This window comes from Mustela erminea, chromosome 14 (genome assembly GCF_009829155.1).
Source record: "Mustela erminea isolate mMusErm1 chromosome 14, mMusErm1.Pri, whole genome shotgun sequence".
Classification (NCBI taxonomy): domain Eukaryota; kingdom Metazoa; phylum Chordata; class Mammalia; order Carnivora; family Mustelidae; genus Mustela; species Mustela erminea.
In genome coordinates, this window is record NC_045627.1 from 20,351,482 (window position 1) to 20,373,205 (window position 21,724).

Genomic DNA, 21,724 nt, shown 5'->3' on the forward strand with positions numbered 1-21,724 from the left:
ATCAATTCTTAACTTTAGATTTCTTTGGCAACTTTTGATTTTTTTGGCTCCTGGATCATCATTTTCAACTTTTGATTCTTTTAAAGCATATAGTAATAATCAAGAAATAGTTTAAATTCCATGTGTTTTATTTGTAATCAGTTTTTCTTAATGAATAATCCCATGATAGCTAAGGAATTATTGTTACAAAGGAAAGACAGAGACAAATGTCTAACACTTTGGTGTGTGTAATTTTTCCTGCCAATATGAACATGTGAAGAATTTAAAAAAAAAACTGATAAGGAAACTGCTCATAAAAATGTAACTGCTTTCTCTGAAATTATATCCTATTTCATCTTAAATAGATAATATTTTTTTAATAGATACTATAGCCTGTCTTCTTTTTTTAAGGTTTATTTATGTATTTGAGGGAGAGAGAGAGCATGAGCCCGGAGCTGGTGGGGACAGTTAGGAACAGAGGGAGAGGAAGAGAGAAACTCAAGCAGACTCCACACTAAGTATGCAGACCAATGCAGGGCTCAATCTCTCAACCCTGAGATCATGACCTGAGCAGGAACCAAGAGTCTGAGTCTCAACTGACTTTGCCTTCAGACGCCTGGAGCCTTCCTTCTGATAGCATTCAACCACGCTTCCCTGCCAACCTTGTATTATAATTGCTGGTTTCTTATCTCTACTATAAAGCTATACATTTCTTAAGGGTATAGCTTAATCTTCTTGCGTAATCCACAGTAACTTGAGTTATTCCTTGTAGAGAGTAGGCATGGTACAAACACATCCGTGTGTCTGAATGGATGAAGGGTGGATAGGTGGGTGGTGGGTGGAGTATTTGGAAGGAGAGGAGTGTTGGCTGGTTTTATTGTACTTGGGCTCCTTCTCCCTCTAATGAAACATATATTCAGGGGCGCCTGGGTCGCTCAGTGGGCTAAGCCTCTGCCTTCAGCTCAGGTCATGATCTCAAGGTCCTGGGATCGAGTCCCGCATTGGGCTCTCTGCTCAGCAGGGAGCCTGCTTCCCCCTCTCTCTCTGCCTGCCTCTCTGCCTACTTGTGATCTCTTTCTTTCTCTGTCAAATAAATAAATAAATCTTTTTTAAAAAATCCATTAAACAAACTTAAAAAATGAAACATCTATTCATATGGTACTTTGTAAGATAAACCGCTGATAATTATGGCTAAAGTCATTATAAGTAAAATGATCAAACAAAAGTAACAAGAGCCTTTATTTGAAGCCACAAAGTGAATTAACAGATTTTCTCAGTAAGTGTATCGAAGTAATAAAGGATGCCTCTGGTATCTTGGACTTGGCTAAGTAACAAATGTCCTAGCTAGTTTGAAACACTAATCTTATGTTTTCTTTTAATATATTTTTAAGGAGTTAGCCAAGATTCAAGATAAGAAAGTCTAATGGATATAATCATATATGCCTGCCAAATTAGAGAGAGCTTTGTCAAGAGTTCAGATAATGCTTGGCAAACGTTTTGCTTAGCATTCTTAAAGTATTTGCAGTAGTTTCTGGTTTAAGATACTACTTTTGGCTCATTTTGACTTACAATCTTTATGAAGAAAGAAACTTATAAATAAATTTTGAGATTTCCTGCCACCCTATTTTCATTTTGGAAAAAAACCAAAATCTGTTCTAAGTACTTTTATACAAGATCCCAAACAATTTAGTGGAACAGAGAAGAAAAGATCATGAGGACTAATTCAATTAATATGTGTTATTTAATACATCCATAATTTATTAAGATAGAAAACGCTTTGTAAACTGTGAAGTGAAATGTAAATGCGGTCCCTTTTTAGCAACATGATAACACTCTTCCTTGGCATTTGGACTGCTTTCCTAATAATATAATAGCCCGTTTCTCTCTCGATGAAGTCTCATCATATCACAACCGAAGAACAAAATTATACACTTTTTAGACATACCACTGAGTAATAAGCTCCCTTCAAAAGGATGTTTTGGCTTAATAATGAAAGCATCTTAATAACTGAAATTATTACCCACTGAGTTACTGTCACCATAATGTTCTAAAACAGACAAATTTCCTAGAACAGGAAACATAGCCTTTTAACTGATACCTTTGAAGGGAAATTTCTGTGAATACCATTCTTGATGTAAAAGTAGCATTTCTGACAGGGCGCCTGGGTGGCTCAGTGGGTTAAGCCTCTGCCTTTGGCTCAGGTCATGATCCCTGGGTCCTGGGATCAAGCCCTGCATTGGGCTCTCTGCTCAGTGGGGAGCCTGCTTCCCTCTCTCTCTGCCTGCCTCTCTGCCTACTTGTGATCTCTCTCTGTCAAATAAATAAATAAAATCTTTTTTAAAAAGAAAGAAAGAAGGAAGAAGAAAACATTTCTTTCTCCCTCCCTCTCTTCTTTCCTGTCTTCCTTTCTTCTTCCTTCCCCAGTTCCAGACTTTTCTATTTCCTTCATCCCTTCTGTCCTCTTTCCTTTCTTTCACGTCTCCCTTGCAAGCACATATTAACTACCAGCAGTAAGCAGGAAAGGGATTTTCCACTTGCTCTCTCTCTACCTTTGTGTGCTCAGCTAATAACATTTCATCCACCCCCTCTAAACATTGCCAAGACTTGTGAAAACTGGCTTTCACATCCCAAGGAATAGCAAACTTGCCTAATACTTACCGCCTCAGGCCACAGTAAGTTCTGCTCTCGAAATACACGGAATGATGGCCTTTTTTGTTCATGAAGGTCGCCTTCATTTATTCCAGAATTATGGCTAGTGTATATGTTAAATTGGCTTCTTTATTTAACAGTGCTGAAATGTAACTCACACCTGAATTGTGAGGTTTGTTTATAAACAGAAGTCAATGTGTGTCCTCTGGTCTCCCATAGCTGTTATATTATATTAATATATATGTATAATATATATAATATATTATATTATGTTATATTATATTAATATTACTGATAAATAATATTTTTTTTAATTTTTTGCTCCTCAGTTGTTAAAGTTTTTAAAACATTGTGTTATAATCCCTTTCTGACTAGAACAGAGACAGTCTTGCCTTTAGTAGTCAAGCAATGTTGTGGGACTTGAGTAAATATTTAAAAAGGCATCAGATACCTCTACTAATACTTTTCAAATGCCTCTTTGATGAAGCTTCACGCAGATGGCACTCCTGCAGAATTTCTGCGAAAGGGAAAATTGCAACACTAATTAGCTGATGCTTGCACCAGGAAGGATAAATTCTGTAATGCCATCAATAAACTTACCAAGATTCTTAAATTATTCATTGATCAGTGCAGAGATACACAGACAGAGACAGCCACTTGGAACTTAACATGGCGTGAAAATTCCACGTTTTCTTCAGCTTTCAGTTAAGCATAATGTTTGGCTTTACTCTTTGAGGCCGCTAGGTTATTAGCAGGATGCCTTTGTTCTGTGTTTCCAAAAAATGTTGCTTGGCCAGGATTGCTTTCTAAATGAAGATTATTTGCAAAAGACTTATGGTTCCAATTTCAAAGCCAGGATGGTAGTTCTGGGTGTTTTATTTTGAAAAGAAATTCCATATGTTTAATCCATAATCGAGAGTATAAATACACATGTTTTTGTACGTGGGTGCCACACCCCTCCTTCATCTGTATGTATGCGTATGTGTGTGTAGATGGGTAGGTCAGAATTCTATCACATGTGTCCGTGTAATGAACTATTATCTATCCATGAAAATGGTGTTTAGGAAGCGTTTGAAAATAAAACTCTATACTTACGCTAGAATATTAATTAAAAAAATCAAAGTATTAAATCCTAGCTGCTTTAGGATTACAACTCTATAAATTTAGCAGTAAAACCCTATAGAAAAAAAATGAAAAGAAATACATAAAGATCTTCCAATTCGTTATTTGTGGTTAGAGAACTATGATGATTTCTGAATTTCTTCTGAGTTTTTTGAAAGCTTTCCACAAGAGGGGCCTGTGGGTGGTTCTGTTAGATAATCATCTTATTGATAACTGCTCAGGTCATGATCTCATAAGACCCAGCCCCATGTGGGTCTGCTTAGGATTCTCTCCCTCTCCCTATGCCCCTCCTTCCGCTTCTTGCATGCATGCTCTTTCTTTCTTAAATAAAATCTTAAAAAAAAAAAAAAACCTTTACCATAATAATAAATTGATTACATTTTAGATGAGAAGCATTTTCCTTAATTATCAGGAATATGTTTCAAAAATAAGTCCCTATTGTATCAAGATAGGGGCCTTTTGCAAGTTCATATTATTCCCTTCATTTTTTCAATCCAGTAGTGTAAAAAAAGATTTAGAAATATTGAATCATTAGGACCACATGAATTCATATTTTAAATCAAGGACACTGAAGAAAACATATGAAAAAATCACACTTGAAATACTTCTTTTGTTCACACTTTTTAAATGTGATACTTACCATTGGCTATGACCAGGCTTTAACAAAAATGGATATAAAATGGTCATAATCAGTCTAAATGTGTTTTTTACTTCCAATCAGGCTCAACTTACTTTTAAACTCATTTCTGTGATTAGATGGTTTCTGCTTGTAAAACTCTGTAGATCTTCACCAGATGTAGGGTTTTATATTTGTATACTCTGCGAATAGGAATTTCAAACTCTTTTCTTTCTTTCTTTGTCTGATTGCTGAGGCTAGGACTTCTAGTACTGTATTGAACAAACAGTGGTGAGAGTGGGCCTCTCTGTCTTGTTCTGATCTTAGGGGAGAAGCTCTCGGTTTTGCCCCATTGAGAATGATATTCACTGTGGGTTTTTCATAGACGGCTTTGATGATATTGAGGTATATAACCTCTATCCCTACACTGTGAAGAGTTTTTTTTTAATTTTTTTTTAAGATTTCATTTATTTATCAGAGAGAGAGAGGGGGAGAGAGCGAGCACAGGCAGACAGAATGGCAGGCAGAGGCAGAGGGAGAAGCAGACTCCCTGCTGAGCAAGGAGCCCGATGTGGGACTTGATCCCAGGACGCTGGGATCATGACCTGAGCCGAAGGCAGTTGCTTAACCAACTGAGCCACGCAGGCGTCCCCCGTGAAGAGTTTTGATCAAGAAAGGATGCTATAGTTTGTCAGATGCTCTTTCAGCATCTATTGAGAATATCATATGGTTCTTGTTCCTTCTTTTATTAATGTGATGTGTCAGGTTGATTGATTTGCGACTGTTGAACCCTTGCAGCCCAGGAATAAATCCCACTTGGTCCTGGTGAATCATCCTTTCAATGTACTGTTGGATCCTATTACCTAAAATCTTGGTGAGAATTTTGGCACCCATGTTCATCAAGGATATTGTTCTGTACGTCTTCTTTTTGATGGGCTCTTTGTCTTTTGATGGGGTTTTGGGGTCAAAGTAATGCTGGCCTCAGAACAAGTTTGGAATATATTCAACTGGCAATGAATGTCTCTTCACAGACGACATGATACTTTATGTGGGAAATCCAAAAGACCCAACCCCAAAATTACTATAACTCATACAGGAATTCAGCAACATGGCAGGATATTAAAGTCAATGCACAGAAATCCATTGCATTTCTTTACACAAACAATGAGACAGAAGAAAGAGAAATTAAGGAATCAATCCCATTTACAATTGCACCCAAAACTGTAAGATACCTAGGAATAAACCTAACCAATCAGGTAAAAGATGTGTGCTCTAAAAACAACAGAATACTAATGAAAGAAATTGAGGAAGATAAACAAAAAAAATGGAAAAATATTCCACGCTCATTAGTTAGAAGAATAAATATTGTTAAAATATCTGTGCTACCCAGAGTAATCTATACATTCAGTGCTATCCCTGTGAAAATACCATCAACATTTTACACAGAGCTGCAACAAGCCATCCTAAAAATTTGTATGGAACCAGAAAAGACTCCAAATAGCTAGAGGAATGTTGAAAAAGAAAACCAAAGCTGGTGGCATCACAATGCCTGACTTCAAGCTCTATTACAGAGCTGTCATCATCAAGACAGTATGGTACTGGCACAAAAACAGACACATAGATCAATGGAACAGAATAGAGAACCCAGAAATGGACCCTCAACTCTATGGTCAACTAATATTGGACAAAGCAGGAGAGAATGTCCAATGGAAAAGAGACAATCTCTTCAGTAAATGGTTCTGGGTATGTTGGACAGCCACGTGCAGAATTATGAAACTGGACCATTCTTAAACCATACAGAAAGAAAGTGAAGAGAAAGTGTAAGACAGGAATCCATCAAAATCCTAGAGAACACAGGCAGCAACCTCTTTGCCCTCTGCCATAGCAACTTCTTGCAAGAAACACCTCTAAAGGCAAGGGAAGCAAAAGCAAAAATGAATTCTTGGGACTTCATTAAGTTAAAAAGCTCTTGCATAGCAAAGGAAACAGTCAACAAAGCCAAAAGGCAACCTACAGAATGGGAGAAGATATTTGCAAATGACATATCAGATAAAGGACTGGTGTCCAAGATCTATAAAGAACTTATTAAACTCAATACCCTAAAAACAATCTAGTCAAGAAATGGGCAGAAGACATAAACAGACATTTCTCCAAAGAAGATCTACAAATGACCAACAGACACATGAAAAAATGTGTCTGTTGGTCAAAAATGCTCAAAATCACTTGTCATCAGGGAAATAGAAATCGAAACCACAATGAAATACTTTATACCAGTCAGATTGGGTAAAATTAAAAAAGACAGGAATTGACAGGTGTTGACAAACATGCGGAGAAAGGGAAACCCTCCTACACTGTTGGTGGGAATGTAAACTGGTGCAGCCACTGTGGAAAACAGTATGGAGGTTCCTCTATTAGGTTCCTCTATTAGGTAGAACTCTAATAGGTTCCTTTATTAAAAATAGAGCTACTCTATGTCCCAGCAATTGCACTACGGGGTATTTACCCCAATTATACAAATATAGTGAACCAGAGGAGCATGTGCACCCGAATGTTTATAGCAGTGATGTCCACAATAACCAAACTACGGAAAGAGCCCAGATGTCCTTCGACAGATGAATGGATAAAAAAGATGTGGTGTCAACCACATATTTTTTCCACAGCAAAATAAATACTGTATTTCACTTTACAGTGTAAACCTATCTCTAAATCATGATGGTGACATTCTATTTATTGGAAAGAACAATGGAAAAAATCCTATTTGAACATGAAAATCAACTATGGGGGTTATTTATCATTTATTTTATCATTATATGTCTTTGGAAGTTGTATAAGGACCATCGGCCAAATGCAGTCTTCATTTATCTGATGTCCATTAACACAGTGTGTCACAGAAAACTTGATGCTCTGTGATGCTTGATTCTCTAGCCTCCCATCACTTCCTTCTGGCCCCTTCTTGTATTAGAAACACTTTGTGTTTTAGCTCAACATTCCAGCTATCCTGTCCCCCGGATGAGATCATTACCCAAGGTCCTGAGGTAGTGGCTCCCCAACCTCCTGTTGGCTGGGTCCCCAAGCAAGTGTTACGTTCTTCTTCATATATTCATATTCTTTAAATAAAGCAAAACCAAACAAACAATAGCTAAAAAGAATGGTGTGTATTGAAGTGGTTAAGCAACATTGAACTTTACATCAACAAATACCCCATGTTTCAGCACCTCACCAGGCATATTTTGTTACTTGATACAATACACAAAGCCATTTTCATGCCTTAAAATTATAGAGGTTTAAAATTAAAATGTAATTTCTTATACATTTGACCATCCACACTCTGAACATTGCTAGGGATTCGATGGTTAGTGTCAAGGCATCGTGATTTGGATAGGAGCCACAGGGTAGGTTTTAAGGGTCTGGGGTAAAATGGTGACCTCCTCCCTATCAGCCCCCACCTCACCTGGCTGTTATGACCAGAGGTCAGTTTCTTAACCTCTGGTGCCTTATTACCCTCATCTGTGTAGTGAAGGTAATACTGCCTCACAGGATTGCTGTACCCATAGAAGTACTTGTTATTACATATAAAGCACATAGAACAGCACCTAGCATATAAGTGCCGTGTAAGTGACAGCCCTGATTATTATGTGACACTTTGAATATAGACTTTCCTTCTGTTCCCCTGTTCAGTCCAGTTCAGTGGTTGCCAAAATGTCATGCACGCAAGAGTTACTGTATCTGGTTGTATTCGGTAATTTTCAAGGGTGATTTCCATGTTTGTGTGTATACATGTTTTGCTGACCCTGTAATATTTTATATTATAGGTATATGATAGATGAGACTTCATTATATATAGTAGGTCTGAACATAGTCCTGGGTCCATACCAAGATATTGAATACAGTGGTTTAAACAGTTGCCTTACTGTTCCTGGTTGATGATAAAGTTGGTTTTTTGATCCCTCCAAAATGAGTTGACTTCCTTAAAATTGTCTTCTGTTCTTTTCTTATCTTCTGCATATGTATTTTTTTTCTGCATGTGTATTTTGCCTTGGAAGATTAATGTACAGTTTTGTTAAGTGGCACTAGTAATGCTTATCTTCTACAATGTGTTGGAGAATTGGAATTAATATACATTCATGAGCATTAAAAGGATAGTGCATTCAGTAAGCATTTCATAATTGGTGGATCTTGTTATTTCCGTAGTAGAATTGACCCATCACCTTTGTGGTGTATATCATTTTGTGTGTCACAGACTTTCTTCCACCCATTCTTTGATTATCTGCTTTTTCTGGATATAGTTCTAAGGTGTTGGGAAATAGGTGAACAGATGGGAACGGTCACTGCTTTCAGAGGTTATATCATTATCTGATGTGTTTCTTAACAATGTATCTAGACTGAATATTTGAATTCATTTTTATTTAGTTCCTTTAGGATTGTTTCAATACACCACTGACTAGGTTGTCGTTATAAGGACTCTGCAGGGAATTTACCCTGACCACTCTGTTTTTCCCAACAGCTCTTTCAAGCATTTGATTGGAGGACTGGATGATGTCTCCAATAAAGCATATGAAGATGCAGAAGCCAAAGCAAAGTAAGTGAGAGTTATTTTTTTTTCCTTTGGCTTTAGTCTTGATTTTTAAAAAAATGATTTTGACTAAAAATAAGATACATTTTGTTGAACTTCAAAAGCCCAACACTCTGACAGGAAAAAACCAATTGCTTAAAAAAGAAAAACAAAACAAAATAAAACAAAAAAAAACAAATTTCAAGGTCGTGATTAAATAGTATGCTTAAATTAAATAGTATGTCTCTTCTTGAATATGAAATGATAATTTGGGGAGAAAGATCATCTCAGTGAGGGAAAATGGTAAGTTTAAATCCTATATAGGTCATTGAATCCAAACACAGTACTTCTCCCATTGAAAATACTTTCTAAGTGAAGGGTGGCGGTTTGTGTTCACTAGTTGTTTGTGAAATTGTATGGAACACAATAAGGCTGGAAATACTTCCCAGTGCAAATACATTGTTCCTTTACCTTGAACTGCAGTGGCATGAAGTTATTAGAATGATATGAGATAGTAGGTATCCCATGAATTATCATTTTTGTATAACAAATCAATTTGATCTCCTAATATTGCTTACTTTGAAAGCTTGGCTTCAAAGTTTGCTTACTTTGAAGCCAAGCTTTAATCTTTTTGACAAAAATTTGAAATTCTTTGAGATTGGCTTTTGCTGGAAAAAATTTTAGGTTACTTCTAAAAAATGGTAATCTTCAAAATACTGCCCTCCTTTTTCCAATGAACTAATTTAAGGAAAAGCAATTCAGTATTGATATCATATAAGATACCTGAAAGATTAAGCTGACAAAAATTTGTCAGTAAGTAGATAGTTCAGGGGAAGAACTTGGTCGGTTTTGCAGTAACCTCAAAAGCAACAACAACAACAACAACAACAACAATAATAATAAAAGTGATTTTGTCTTGAGAATCTAGGAAGGTTGAAAGTTGGGTCTAGAATTAAAGTACTATAGTTTACTTGGACTGATAAAATTCTATTACTTTAAAGCTACCTAAATATAGTCAGTTTCTTCTCTATATATTTGCTTTTGTTTCTTCTGCTGTTTGGAGGAGCACAGACGTACATCCTGAGGTCACATGGTAGCAGAGCCTTTCAGTGATTTTCTTAGATCATTGCACGAGCCGTTCTAACACCAAACTCCATGCAGTTTGGGGATTGCCTGTGCTGTGGGTGATAGATATCAATTTTCTGGTTTTCTCCAGTAGATTAAAATATGCGTCAATGCCTAGGTTAGACTTTAGTTTCTGGTATTAGTACTAATCCTACTGAGATGGAAGAGGGGGCCATTTAGGATCCTTACCAGTTTTAAAAATTATAAGAAAAAAATTATAAGACTCCCTTTGTTATTATTGGACTTTATCCCTAGAGGAACATGTGCCATATAAAACTCCTATTTATAATTTATCTTAGTGTGGTTTTTTTCACCCTTAAGTATATGTATTCAAGTAAGATTAAGTTGCAAAAAAAAATTAAATTGCCATGGATCATTCCAAATATATATATATCACATAGATACATTTTGTGTATATAACTGGTGGTAATATTCAAAATTCATCTAAAACTTATATGAGCAACCATCTGAATGCTTTTACAGCTACTAGAAAAAGAGGTCTTTAAATAAAGCATTCTTTGGCCTATTTCTGCTTCCTACCAAATTTTAGATTCTTATAATGAAAGTTTTTGTATAACTCCTGTTTGCCCAAAGTTGAGTCCAGTCACAGGCTTGAGAGTGGGTGGCGATGGGAAAACAACATGCGTTGGCTTTTTCCTTCTCGGTGTCCCACTGGATTCAAAGAGTTAGCTGCACGTGCATCTCATGTATTCTGGTCATTTGTGGGCTCCCTTGCACATGCTTCAACCAAAGGGAACAAGGGAAATAAATGCACGGAAGTTCAGATCAGACAGTTACTAGATAGGAAGGATGAGGATACTTCTCATTTGAAGAGAATCGGTATGAAAAATGTGATCCTGGAGGCGGGCCAGAAGCCTCTGTCATTTCCAGCCAAGTGATCTCAGCCATGAGTGAACGCTGGCTCTCAGTGCCCTCATCTTACCTTTAAAATGGTACTTCTGTGATGTAATTGATAGCCGTATGGAGAAATACTTAGTAAATTATAAAGGGCTATAAAAATGAATGATATTATTGGTAGAAGTAGTCATTAGAAGTGCATCCTAGTGCATTTGATAAATTGCTTGATTCATAGAAAATTACTGCATATCGATTATGGAAAACTTCCTGGGCAGAAAGCTTGTACTGTGATGTACACAAACTACTCTCACGTTGGCAACATATCCTAAAATTTATCCTAGCCTGGAAAAGATCCATAAATACCATTTTTGTAAAAATGGGAGCATTTAGTTAAAAGAAAGTTTGGGGGCTCCTGGATAACTCAACTGAGTCCGGTCACATGTTTTGATCTACACCCACTTGATCTGAATATAGACTTGCAGACCCTGCACTGAGTCTGTGTAAAAGCTCAGGTCTTGATCTCAGGGTCATGAGTTCAAGCCCTACCTTGCATGGAGCCCATTTTAAAATTAAAAAAAATAATAAAAAAGTTCAGTTATGATTAAAGAACAGAGAAGGGTAATTACATGAATATTTCCATCCAGGTGACTTAGAATATTGTTAGTTGAACCCATTAATTTGATAGACTAGAACTTAGCTATTATACTTATACATGAATATAAGTTAACTAGGAGAGATTTGTTTAAACTTTTCTAGCTCACTTAATACTAAATCCAAATGAATGCATAACCCATGGTCCTTAATACTGATTATTAGAAAGAAGGAATACCTTGATGAAAAAAATATACCTAAAATCATTGATCCAAATTCTAGAGAAATTGATAAATGTAACCTTTTTTATTCCTCAGAATAGCTAAATACGTGGGTACATCCTGTTCTTTGTTACACTCTTTACTGTTCATATTTTATAGCTTTCTAATAAATACTTAGTATCTGAAGATTTCTAAAGTTGAAAGTATTGTTTCAATTAGGTGTCCTATCACACAGGGTAAACTCTGAATTATTCCCCAGGAAAAGCTTTTTAGTTGAACTAGCAACTTTAACTGTCTGCACGTGTTAAGACTGTTGTCTCATTATTAGATTTCTTCCCCTTAAGGACATTGTGTCTTCGTCTCTGTATTTAAGGAGCTTCTAAAGGTTGCCACTTCAGGGCCTATGGACATGCTCCAATCAGTTGAAATTCCCTGGATAATTCTTGAAAGACCTCTACATCTCTGTATAGATCACCAAATCTGTACCATTTAGAACTGAGGTGTTGATTGGCTCCACCATCTAAGGGTTCTTTTTTAAGATCTCCTTGATTTTGCAGAATCCCCTAAAGATGAGATTGATATTAAAGTCCAACTAAAAGGATCACATTATTTCTCCATGTGAAATTATTGTTGGTGGTGTCTCTCACCGACGATGCTGATTTGGGTTTAAAGAGGGGGGACAAAAACAACAACAACAAAAAAGGCCTGACTGTAAACCTCAATTCATGTGAGACATTTAGAAGTTCGGTTGTGAGAAACTCACTAGCTCGTAGCATAATCAGATCCCTGTGGCAGAACGGTCCACAGAAGGTACTGGGCATCGCTGGTCCAGGAGATGGCTGGAGAGAAAATGGCCCGGGGAGATGTTTCTCAGAACACGTCTGCGCTGGGCGTGTGGCTTCAGCCTGTCTCACAGCATTTATTTCCTACAAAGAAAATTATTCTTGACAGAAACTACCTTTATGGCATGTTTAAGCTCCCCTTGATTGCTGCTAATTATCCACTAAGGGCTTCTCTTTCTACAATATGAAGTTATCATCCCAAAGACATTAGAAGAGACAACAGCAGATCAAAGTTAAGCATCATTTAGCCTTATATAGAGCAGAAAGTAGCATGTGTGATGAAAGGTACACATTATTTTCCTTTGAGACTTATGTATGCATTCAGTTAATAAGCATTTAGAAATTTATTTAATGATGAGTCAGAAATTATGCTGTGCAATGTCAATACCAAGTACAAAACCTGGTTTCTAGCACTAAGCATTTTGCTGTTCTGACAGCTCTAAGGATATAGATTCATAAGTGCATTTATTTATTATCTAAATTGATGATTCTCAACATTGTTCCTCACGAGGAACACATTCTCAGCATGATTTACATAAAGCTGCAAATGAGTGCAGTCATATGTTCTAATCTACGACATCACTTGATGTGAATATAGATTTAAAGACCCTGCCCTGACTCTCTAGCCCCCTCCCATATGATCGTTAACCACGTCCATTCACCTTGAGTCATGCACTGATTTAGCCAGCAAATATTCTCTGTGTTCCTACAAAATGCTACCTATAAAGCAATGAATAAAATAGACATGCACCTTGCCTTCATGGTGCATATGGGGAGGGAGACACACATTACCGATTCCCTGAGGAAGTAACATTTTATCTAGATTTGAGCTGAATTCTGAAGAATTAGCCGGTACCAGCTAAGCAAGAATTAGTTGATATTTGTTGGGGAAGGACATGCAGAGAGCAGTATAACCAGGAAAATCACCTTTGCAGAGCCACCTGGGTAGGATCCAAGACTGCCTCTCTAAGTAGTCAAAGTCCCAACAAAGTTGGGACCTAGAATGCCAAAGTCAGAGATCAGAGGTTAAGGACTTAGGAAATTCAACTCAGGCTTGTCAGTTACCAAGAGATTAGTTAGTTGGTTTACATTGTAATTGAGCAGCCTTCCCTTTGTGTCCGGAGGCGTAAAGAGTGAAAACAGAGAGCAGCAGCAGAGTATTTTCGAGAGGGGGAAGCTGACAGTAAAAAGGACTAGAATGAGAGCAGTATGAGTAATGAAAGGGAGTTGAGAGATAGTAAGGTGGCAAAGCCAGTAGGTGTCCTGAAGGAAATAAATGTTGGTGGTGAAGGGGAGCACGGTCAAGGATGGTGCAAGGATTTGGGGTCTGGAAATCAGAAGGAGGCACCCGCATTCAGTAGTATAGAATATGGTTGCCAGGTTTGAAGAGTGGGGGGGCCATGAAGTGACTTTTCCTCAGGTTGTATACAGGAAGCCCTTGAGAATAGTTGGGCAGGTCTGGAGCTCAGAGAAGAGGTTTGGATGCATTTGAGAATTATGAGCATTTACGTGGGGAATGGAATTAAAGATGCAGATGAGAAAGAAAGTAGAGAATTAGAACATCTGGCACTGAGGGTTGGCTCTTGAGGAACTAGCATTTGAAACTCTGTTAAAGGAGAAGGACTGACACCACACACACACACACACACACACACACACACACACACACACACTGAAAAGGAGAGAAGAGAAGCAGAAGTAAAGCCGGACGCGTCACAGAAGCCACGAACAGAGTGCATTTCCAGAATGAGGGAGGAGATGATGACGTTGCATGCGTTCGAGAGTTCTGGTGGTAAACAAATGCCCACTGGATTTCCCAAACCACTGGTTCACATTCACGGTGGGGTGAGTAAGGATTGAGTCCCACCACATGGGTTAAAAATGACACTGGTGTGAAGAAACAGTGGTCACTGTGCTTATACGAAATTCTAGGAAATGTCAAGTAAAATAATCAGAAACATGTAAGGGAAAGTTATGCATCTTTAGATACAGAGGAAAGACCATGTTTAGTTCAGGAGGATGGAGAGAGTTTAAAAGTCTAGGCAAGTGGATCTCTGGTCTTTTTAACCATCATAGACAAAAGCAGATTTTGTGATGTGATTTCTTTTTTGAAAGGTCTTGCTTTTCTGTTTTAATTAGGTAACATCCCTTTAGGTTTAGATACTGTCCTCTCTGTAAAAAATCTAAAATGTGACTCTGGTTCTTGTCAAGAACAAGAGAATATTGCCCACGTACGGACCCCTCGCTTGGCCTTTTGGCTTAGGCCAAATAAAAATTTTACTCCTCTTTCTGTAATTAGACCCCCTGATTTTAAGCTCTCCTTCTGTTTATAAGTTCATTTGCAAAGGAACATGTTTGTCTGGTGTGTTCAGAACAGCTTTTTGGTGTTGTTTGACACCATGTGACATCAGTAAAAATGTTCTCTGGTTACATTTCATTAGCAGAGACAAACCTTGGGCTGCTTGCTCTGCTCGTCATGGAGTGGGTAGTGGCTCTGTGCTCTTTGGCAAGATACTTAGGACTTTGGAAATTCACTCATCAGAGGCATCTCGAAATGATGAAGCTATGCAAATCAGAACAGAGGTCTGTATTCTTCTCCACATCTTCCCAAATGTCCCAGGGTTGTGTAGCATCTAGCAAACAGAGATTTTAAATGCGCAATCAATACATATGGGTTTGCTCTTTGAAACACCCCGGCCCTGAAAATTTGACCTTTCTTATGAGGGTTTCTCTGCCAGGCATTTTAGGGAAAAGATCTTAGTATTCCCACAATCTTATCAACAATTTACTTAAACTAACGTGGGCTTGATCTAAGCACTTCTCAGGGAAATGAGCCTGGGAAATTGTTTTCCCCACTCTGGAAAGAATTCAAGTGAGCAAAATGCCAGTTAATGGAAAGAACAGCGAATGGCTCTCTGCAATAGCCCTTGCACCAGAATTAGAACTTGCTGACCACTTCCAGGGTTCAGTAGACAGAAGACGGTCCTGTACTCTGGGCAATAAAAGTTGTTTTCCATTGTATTGCACAGCACAAGCTTAAGAGACTGAAATCTTCATCAGTTAGCCTCTGAGACTGAAAAGCTGGCTTTCCAACCCCAGCACATGTAGTTGGGCTAGGAGGAGGTATGGGACCATTGTTAGGGCCACTGGTGCTCGAAGATGAAAACTTCATGTGAGCGGTAACTACAGAGCATCAAAGTCAGTATCTCTTGGAATGACAGTGATGTTGATTAAGTGGTTCTTTAGAAAATAAGAATAATTTTAGGGACACCTGGGTGGCTCAGTGGGTTAAAGCCTCTGCCTTCGGCTCAGGTCATGATCCCAGGGTCTTGGGATCGAGCCCCACATTGGGCTCTTTGCTTGGCAGATAGCCTGCTTCCCCCACTCCTCTCTCTCTACCTTTCTGCCTACTTGTGATCTCTGTCTATCAAATAAATAAATAAAATCTTTAAAATAATAATAATAATAATAATTCTCAGAATAAAGCTACTTGGCCTTGAATAGGAGTATTTTTTTTTCTTTGCATTAAAAATTTTGAAACTCTCAAAGGCCATTTGTTAATTTCTCCTCTGTAACATTACTCTTTAAGACTCCCTAAGTAACAAGACTTTATAAAGGTGAATCCCAGAATGTCCTTGCATGGACCGTGTTGCTATTGACAGAGCAGAGGACTAAAGATAATTGAAAATTCTAGCACTGCCAGCTTGTTTGGGGCATGCCGCCAGATCATTTGATTCCGGACTATTTTCTTATTCTAAAAAGGAAGGCTATTTCCTTTAGACCATTGCCATATTAGACAACAGCAGTTGGAAGTTACTTGCAAAACAGGGGCACCTGTGTGGCCCAGTTGGTGAAGCCTCTGCCTTCTGCTCAGGTCATGATCTCAGGGTCCTGAGATCAAGCCCCAGGCCAGTTCCCTGCTCAGCACAGAGTCTGCTTCTCTCTCTCTGCTCTAACCCCTGCTTGTGCTCTCTCTCCCTCTCTCTTTCCCTCTGCCAAAAACATAAATAAAATATTGAAAAAAAATTTAAAAAGAAAGAAATTACTTACAAAACTTCAAGAGCTCTGTAAATCGTAAGGACAGTTTGGTCCCAGGTGGCCATGAGGTCAGTGTTTCCAGAGCCCAAGACGGAAGAGAGAGCTGCCCGGTACACGCCCTTTCGATATACTGATGTCCTAGAGACTGTTTTGTGATTCGGTCCTTTTTAAAAAGCAAAATATAGTTTATCCCTTGTGTTCTCAGCTGTTTTGACTGAGAAATAGTAAAATACTAAACGAAAATAACTAAACTAAACTACCTTCTTCTTCAGTGCAGCCCTGTTGTGAAGGCGGCAGAGGGCATAATTCTAATGTTGCTTTACATATGAGGTTGAACCATTCTCGGGAGCAAAACTTTGAACCCAGGGAGATCAAGGCTGATACTTAGTGCTGGAAGAGGTGCCTCGGTGAGGCCGTGTGCATAGAGCAAGAGGCCGTGGCGCTGGGAGGCAAGGGCTTGATGCAGACTTCTCCATCTGACCTTTTAGCAAGTAGGGATAGCATCTACCATTAGCCTCTCAGAACCTGTTTCTTCCAGTCTGTACAAATAATCCTCTTAAATCCTTTCTAGTGTGGAATGTGGAAGTTAACAAGCCGTACTTTCTGAAGCATAACCCCTTTTTACGTAAACAATATTTTCATGAGCACTGTGTTCTCGATTTATAATGAAGACCTCCTTGTGGCTGTCAACAGAAGCCTAACGATCACAAATGGTTCGGGGGTCCGTATTTTCACAAAAGTCACCAAGCTACATTTCCTTCCCCCTTCAAACCCGAGAGTACGGCTCTTAGTGCTTATTTGATTCCAAATATTTAAATCAAAATATATGCTGTTTTGCGTGAAGTGCATTTTGGTAACTCATAGTGGTTAAATAAATTAGCTTTTAGAAACAGAGCAGTTTTCATTTTCATCATTATACATACAATTTTCCTCTTGCCCATATGACATTTAGATATGATAATAAGCCAGGCTATCTTTCGATAAGATGCCATTTGAAAATTACAGAGTACCTTGGAAACTGGAAGTGTTATATCAATTCTTCTCCCATGAATCCTTTTAGCAAGAAAGGATTTTTAAATGATTAAAATGGCATTCTAAATTGTTTTAATACAATGAACACAACACACCATGTTAATTTACGTCTCGCAATTGTTATTTGAGAAAGATGAGGTATCTTAGAAGCGAAGGAAGTGCGCAGCTCACAGCCATTTGTGTGTATCTCGCTATTTTCCTCCAGGGCATAAACTGCAAACATTAGTCAACTCTGTAAACTGTATTAATTTCTCCAGGCAAGCAGCTTATCACCTACTACATCAGGTGTGTGGGAATGTAAAACAAAAGTGGTTCCTCTAATATTCAGAAACCACTCAGATATTTCAGATAACTTCGATTCCCCTTGAACGTATTGAATAATGATGATCCTAAGATCCTTGAGAAGAGGATAAAGGAGCTTCCTAAATTTAAGAGCATGTTCACTTTAAAGACTTGGAAAATATGATTCATTGGGTGGAGAAGTAATTCCTCAAGAGTTTTCCCAAGGTTTTTTGTTGTTGTTAACTGATGCTTTTTTTTTTTTTTTTTTTTTTTTTTTTAAAGCGCCGTGTGCTTACTAAGGTAGTAAAATTGGCCTATCAAAATGTCACAGTTTGGGGCGCCTGGGTGGCTCCGTGGGTTAAAGCCTCTGCCTTCAGCGCAGGTCATGATCCCAGGGTCCTGGGATCGAGCCCTGCTCTGGGCTCTCTGCTTAGCAGGGAGCCTGCTTCCTCCTCTCTCTCTCTCTCTGCCTGCCCCTCTGCCTACTTGTGATCTCTGCCAAATAAATAAATAAACTCTTAAAAAAAAAAAAAAAGTTGCAGCTTTTAAATACATTCATTTTTCTGAAAATAACTTTGTCCAGGGATCTGTCCTCCCAAATCAAGATCCCTTGTTCACCATGCTGTTCAGCAAATTAGTTTTGCCCATTCCTCTGGATGGGACTTCTGGTTTTGCCTCTCAAGCCTCTTTATATTAGTTGAACAATTAAATTACTGATGAAAAATATTCTTTAGTGGATAATAACAATTCTTCTTTTCACATGGGTTCCCAAAGAGTTGTCTGGAGACAGAAAAGGCCATTGAAGAGATGACAACTTTATCAACAGATAAAATACAGATGGTGCTTTTTTGAGTGAGGGCAGGAACTAGGAGAGGAGAGGAGCCCATACCTTTGGAAAGCTGTTGACATGCAAATTGATTAATGTTCCTTTCTGCTGCAGAAACAAGTGATGAGAACATTAGCTTCTCATGCCGGTGTCTGTAGGGGAGCGAGTAGGGAGTGCAAGGAATCGGGAGTGTAAGAGAAATGGCTCATCACTTACCAAAATGTGATTTCCAGAGCTCATTTTTTAAAAAGCTAAAGATAAAAAATAATTGCATTCTACGGGGTATGTTTTTCCTAGCTCATATTTTCAACTGTTGATTGCATTCATGAGCCACACTAAGAAACCGTAGAAGTCGGGTAAGGCTACTTCTTTTTCCGAGAAGCTCAACACGTTCTGAACAACCAAATAGACACTATTCGAAACAGAAACATCTTATTCGTTAGTATGACTAAAAGCTAGGCACGCTATTGGCTTTACCCAATTTCCTTTATCTACATTATTACTTAAATGCATCTCTAATACTATATTTTGTCAGTGTTTTCCTTTTTGATGATGTTCTTCAAGTAAATAAAAAGTAAGTAGTAAGAAAGTAATTTGATTCGATTGGATCATATGAAACTGCCCATAGTTGATTGTGTTCGGCCTATTAAAATAGTGATCTCATATGGTTCAGCCTATGATTTCAGAAATAATTTCTGACACTGTGCTTAGTACCGAGTACTGAAGAATTAGCCTGGTATTGTCCCCTGTCAGTGCTATGTTATTCAATTGATACATTCAGAATTTCCTTCTAGATGTGTCGGTGTTCAGCTGTAGTCACCACCTGGAAATTTTAATAGTTTCATAAACATCATATCGAAATCCTTTCATTCCTAAGCTTGTTACGTGAGCCTCTGCGTTTTGCTGTTTTTGTAACCTTGGAAATATTACACAACTATGCATATAAGCAATTTTTCAGCCTCAGCATTACTGACATTTGGGGCTGGATAATTCTTGGTTGTGATGGCTGCCTTGTGCACCGAAGGTTACTCAGGAATGTCCCTGATCTCTACGCACTTCTGAGCTCTTTACTCACAACCCTCCCCATACCACTTGAGTGTGGTTTTCCCACGCTGATGACGACCAGTCCTCCCCCTCTGTGGATTCCAACCGACCGTCCCACAGTTCCAGTCCATTCGGACGCTCACTACCAGGAGTCAGCATGGACCCCACAGGTTAAGTGCTCAATCCCACAAGACTGGCCCCACTTCACACACCTCCCTGTCCCCAAGGTCGTCACCCATGACTCTGACCAACGGGTTATAATTCAAGGGGTCCCATGACCCCTTTTTCAGCTTCAATAATTTGTGAGAATGGCTCACAGAACATGGGAGAACAGTTTACCTATGATTATTGGTTCATGGTAATGGTTACAACTAAGGAACAGCCAGATTGAAGGCTGGTATGCATGGGTGGGCGCGGAATTTCCACACTCTCTCCGAGCACATGACCCTACCAGCACCTTGATGTACTCACCAATCCCAGAGCTCTCCTCACCCCACTCTGCAGGGGTTTTAACGGAGACTTCATTATGTAGGCAGAATTGATCAACTCACTGGCCATTGGTGACTGAAGGCAACCTCCAGCCCCTCAGCCCTCTCCAGTTGCAGGGGTGGAACTGAAGGTTCTGATGCTCCCATCTTGCCTTCTCTTTCTGGTGTCCAGCCCCTTCCCCCTACCCTGAAGCCATCCAGGGACCCCAGCCACCAGTCATCTATTAGCATGCCAAAGACATGGTTATCACCCTAGAGACTTGAAGTAAATATCTCCTGTTTCGTCTCGCCACTAGAAGCCGATAGTTTATCCTCCACCCACCCTTCAAGTCATGACAATCAAAAATATCTTTAGAAATTGCCAAATATCGGGTGCCTGTGTAGCTCAGTGGGTTAAAGCCTCTGCCTTTGGCTCAGGTCATGATCCCAGGGTTCTGGGATCAAGCCCTGCATAGGGCTCTCTGCTCAGCAGGGAGCCTGCTTCCTCTTCTCTCTCTGCCTCCTTCCCTGCCTACTTGTGATCTCAGTCTGTCAAATAAATAAATAAAATCTTAAAAAAAAAAAAAAGGAAGAAAAAAGAAATTGCTAAATATTTGCTAGGGTGAAAGGGGAAAGAAAAAAAACTGTTCCTGGTTGAGAACTAGACTTTTGCTCCAGAAGAACAGGGTTTGCAAAACTGTGATTAATTCAAAGGCTAGAATACAACCAAATTACACAAAATAACTTATCCACATTCAATTAAGATTCCTAGGTTTCTCCGTAATACTCAAGACTCTTAAAAATATGCTCCTTCAAAGAAGCAGAATTTTAAGCGTTATTGATAATTAATTCACTGAGAAAATCTGGCTCACCGGGATGCTAAAACTTTGTTATTAAATGATTTGTTTTGGTTAAGATGATAGAGTTTTATCTTGTCCTGAGAGATTAGAGTTACTGGGTTTTTTGAAGGTAGAAAGCACTGTCTCCATTTGTTCTGTACGTTGTTGACTGACAATGTTTACTGTAGAGTCTATGACAAAATGGTCTCAAATGTAATTACTTTGTATACAATACAATGAATGTTCTTTCTATTCATATAACCCTTGGGTTATAACAGTAGAACATGGCATTGCATTAAGATAGAAAACACAAAAATAGGTTTTAGGTACAATACACATCGATAATTGAACACTGGTATTACACAGGTGATACGACACAAGCATACATCGTTAAACTCAATAGACTACCAAGGAGGAGGAATGTGCCCTGCGGGAAAAGAAGGCGATGCTCTGGCGGACCAGAAGGCACAAACCTGACAGTCTCTCCAGGCCGCAGCATTTTTTTTTTTTTAAGATTTTATTTATTTATTTGACAGAGAGAGAGAGATCACAAGTGGGCAGAGAGGCAGGCAGAGACGGGGGGAAGCAGACTCCCTGCTGAGCAGAGAGCCCGATGCGGGGCTCGATCCCAGGACCCTGAG

At 38.7% G+C, this 21,724-nt stretch overlaps 1 protein-coding gene across 3 annotated transcripts in view; it reads left to right on the forward strand.

The window, feature by feature from the left end:
• Positions 1-21,724, forward strand: part of PRKG1 (protein kinase cGMP-dependent 1) — a 1,242,789-nt gene that overhangs the window by 1,127,935 nt on the left and 93,130 nt on the right. For all 3 annotated transcript variants that reach the window (XM_032312294.1, XM_032312293.1, XM_032312295.1), the window contains one exon: positions 8,871-8,945. In XM_032312294.1, the coding sequence (XP_032168185.1) occupies positions 8,871-8,945 (75 nt within the window). The remainder of the gene's footprint in view (positions 1-8,870; positions 8,946-21,724) is intronic.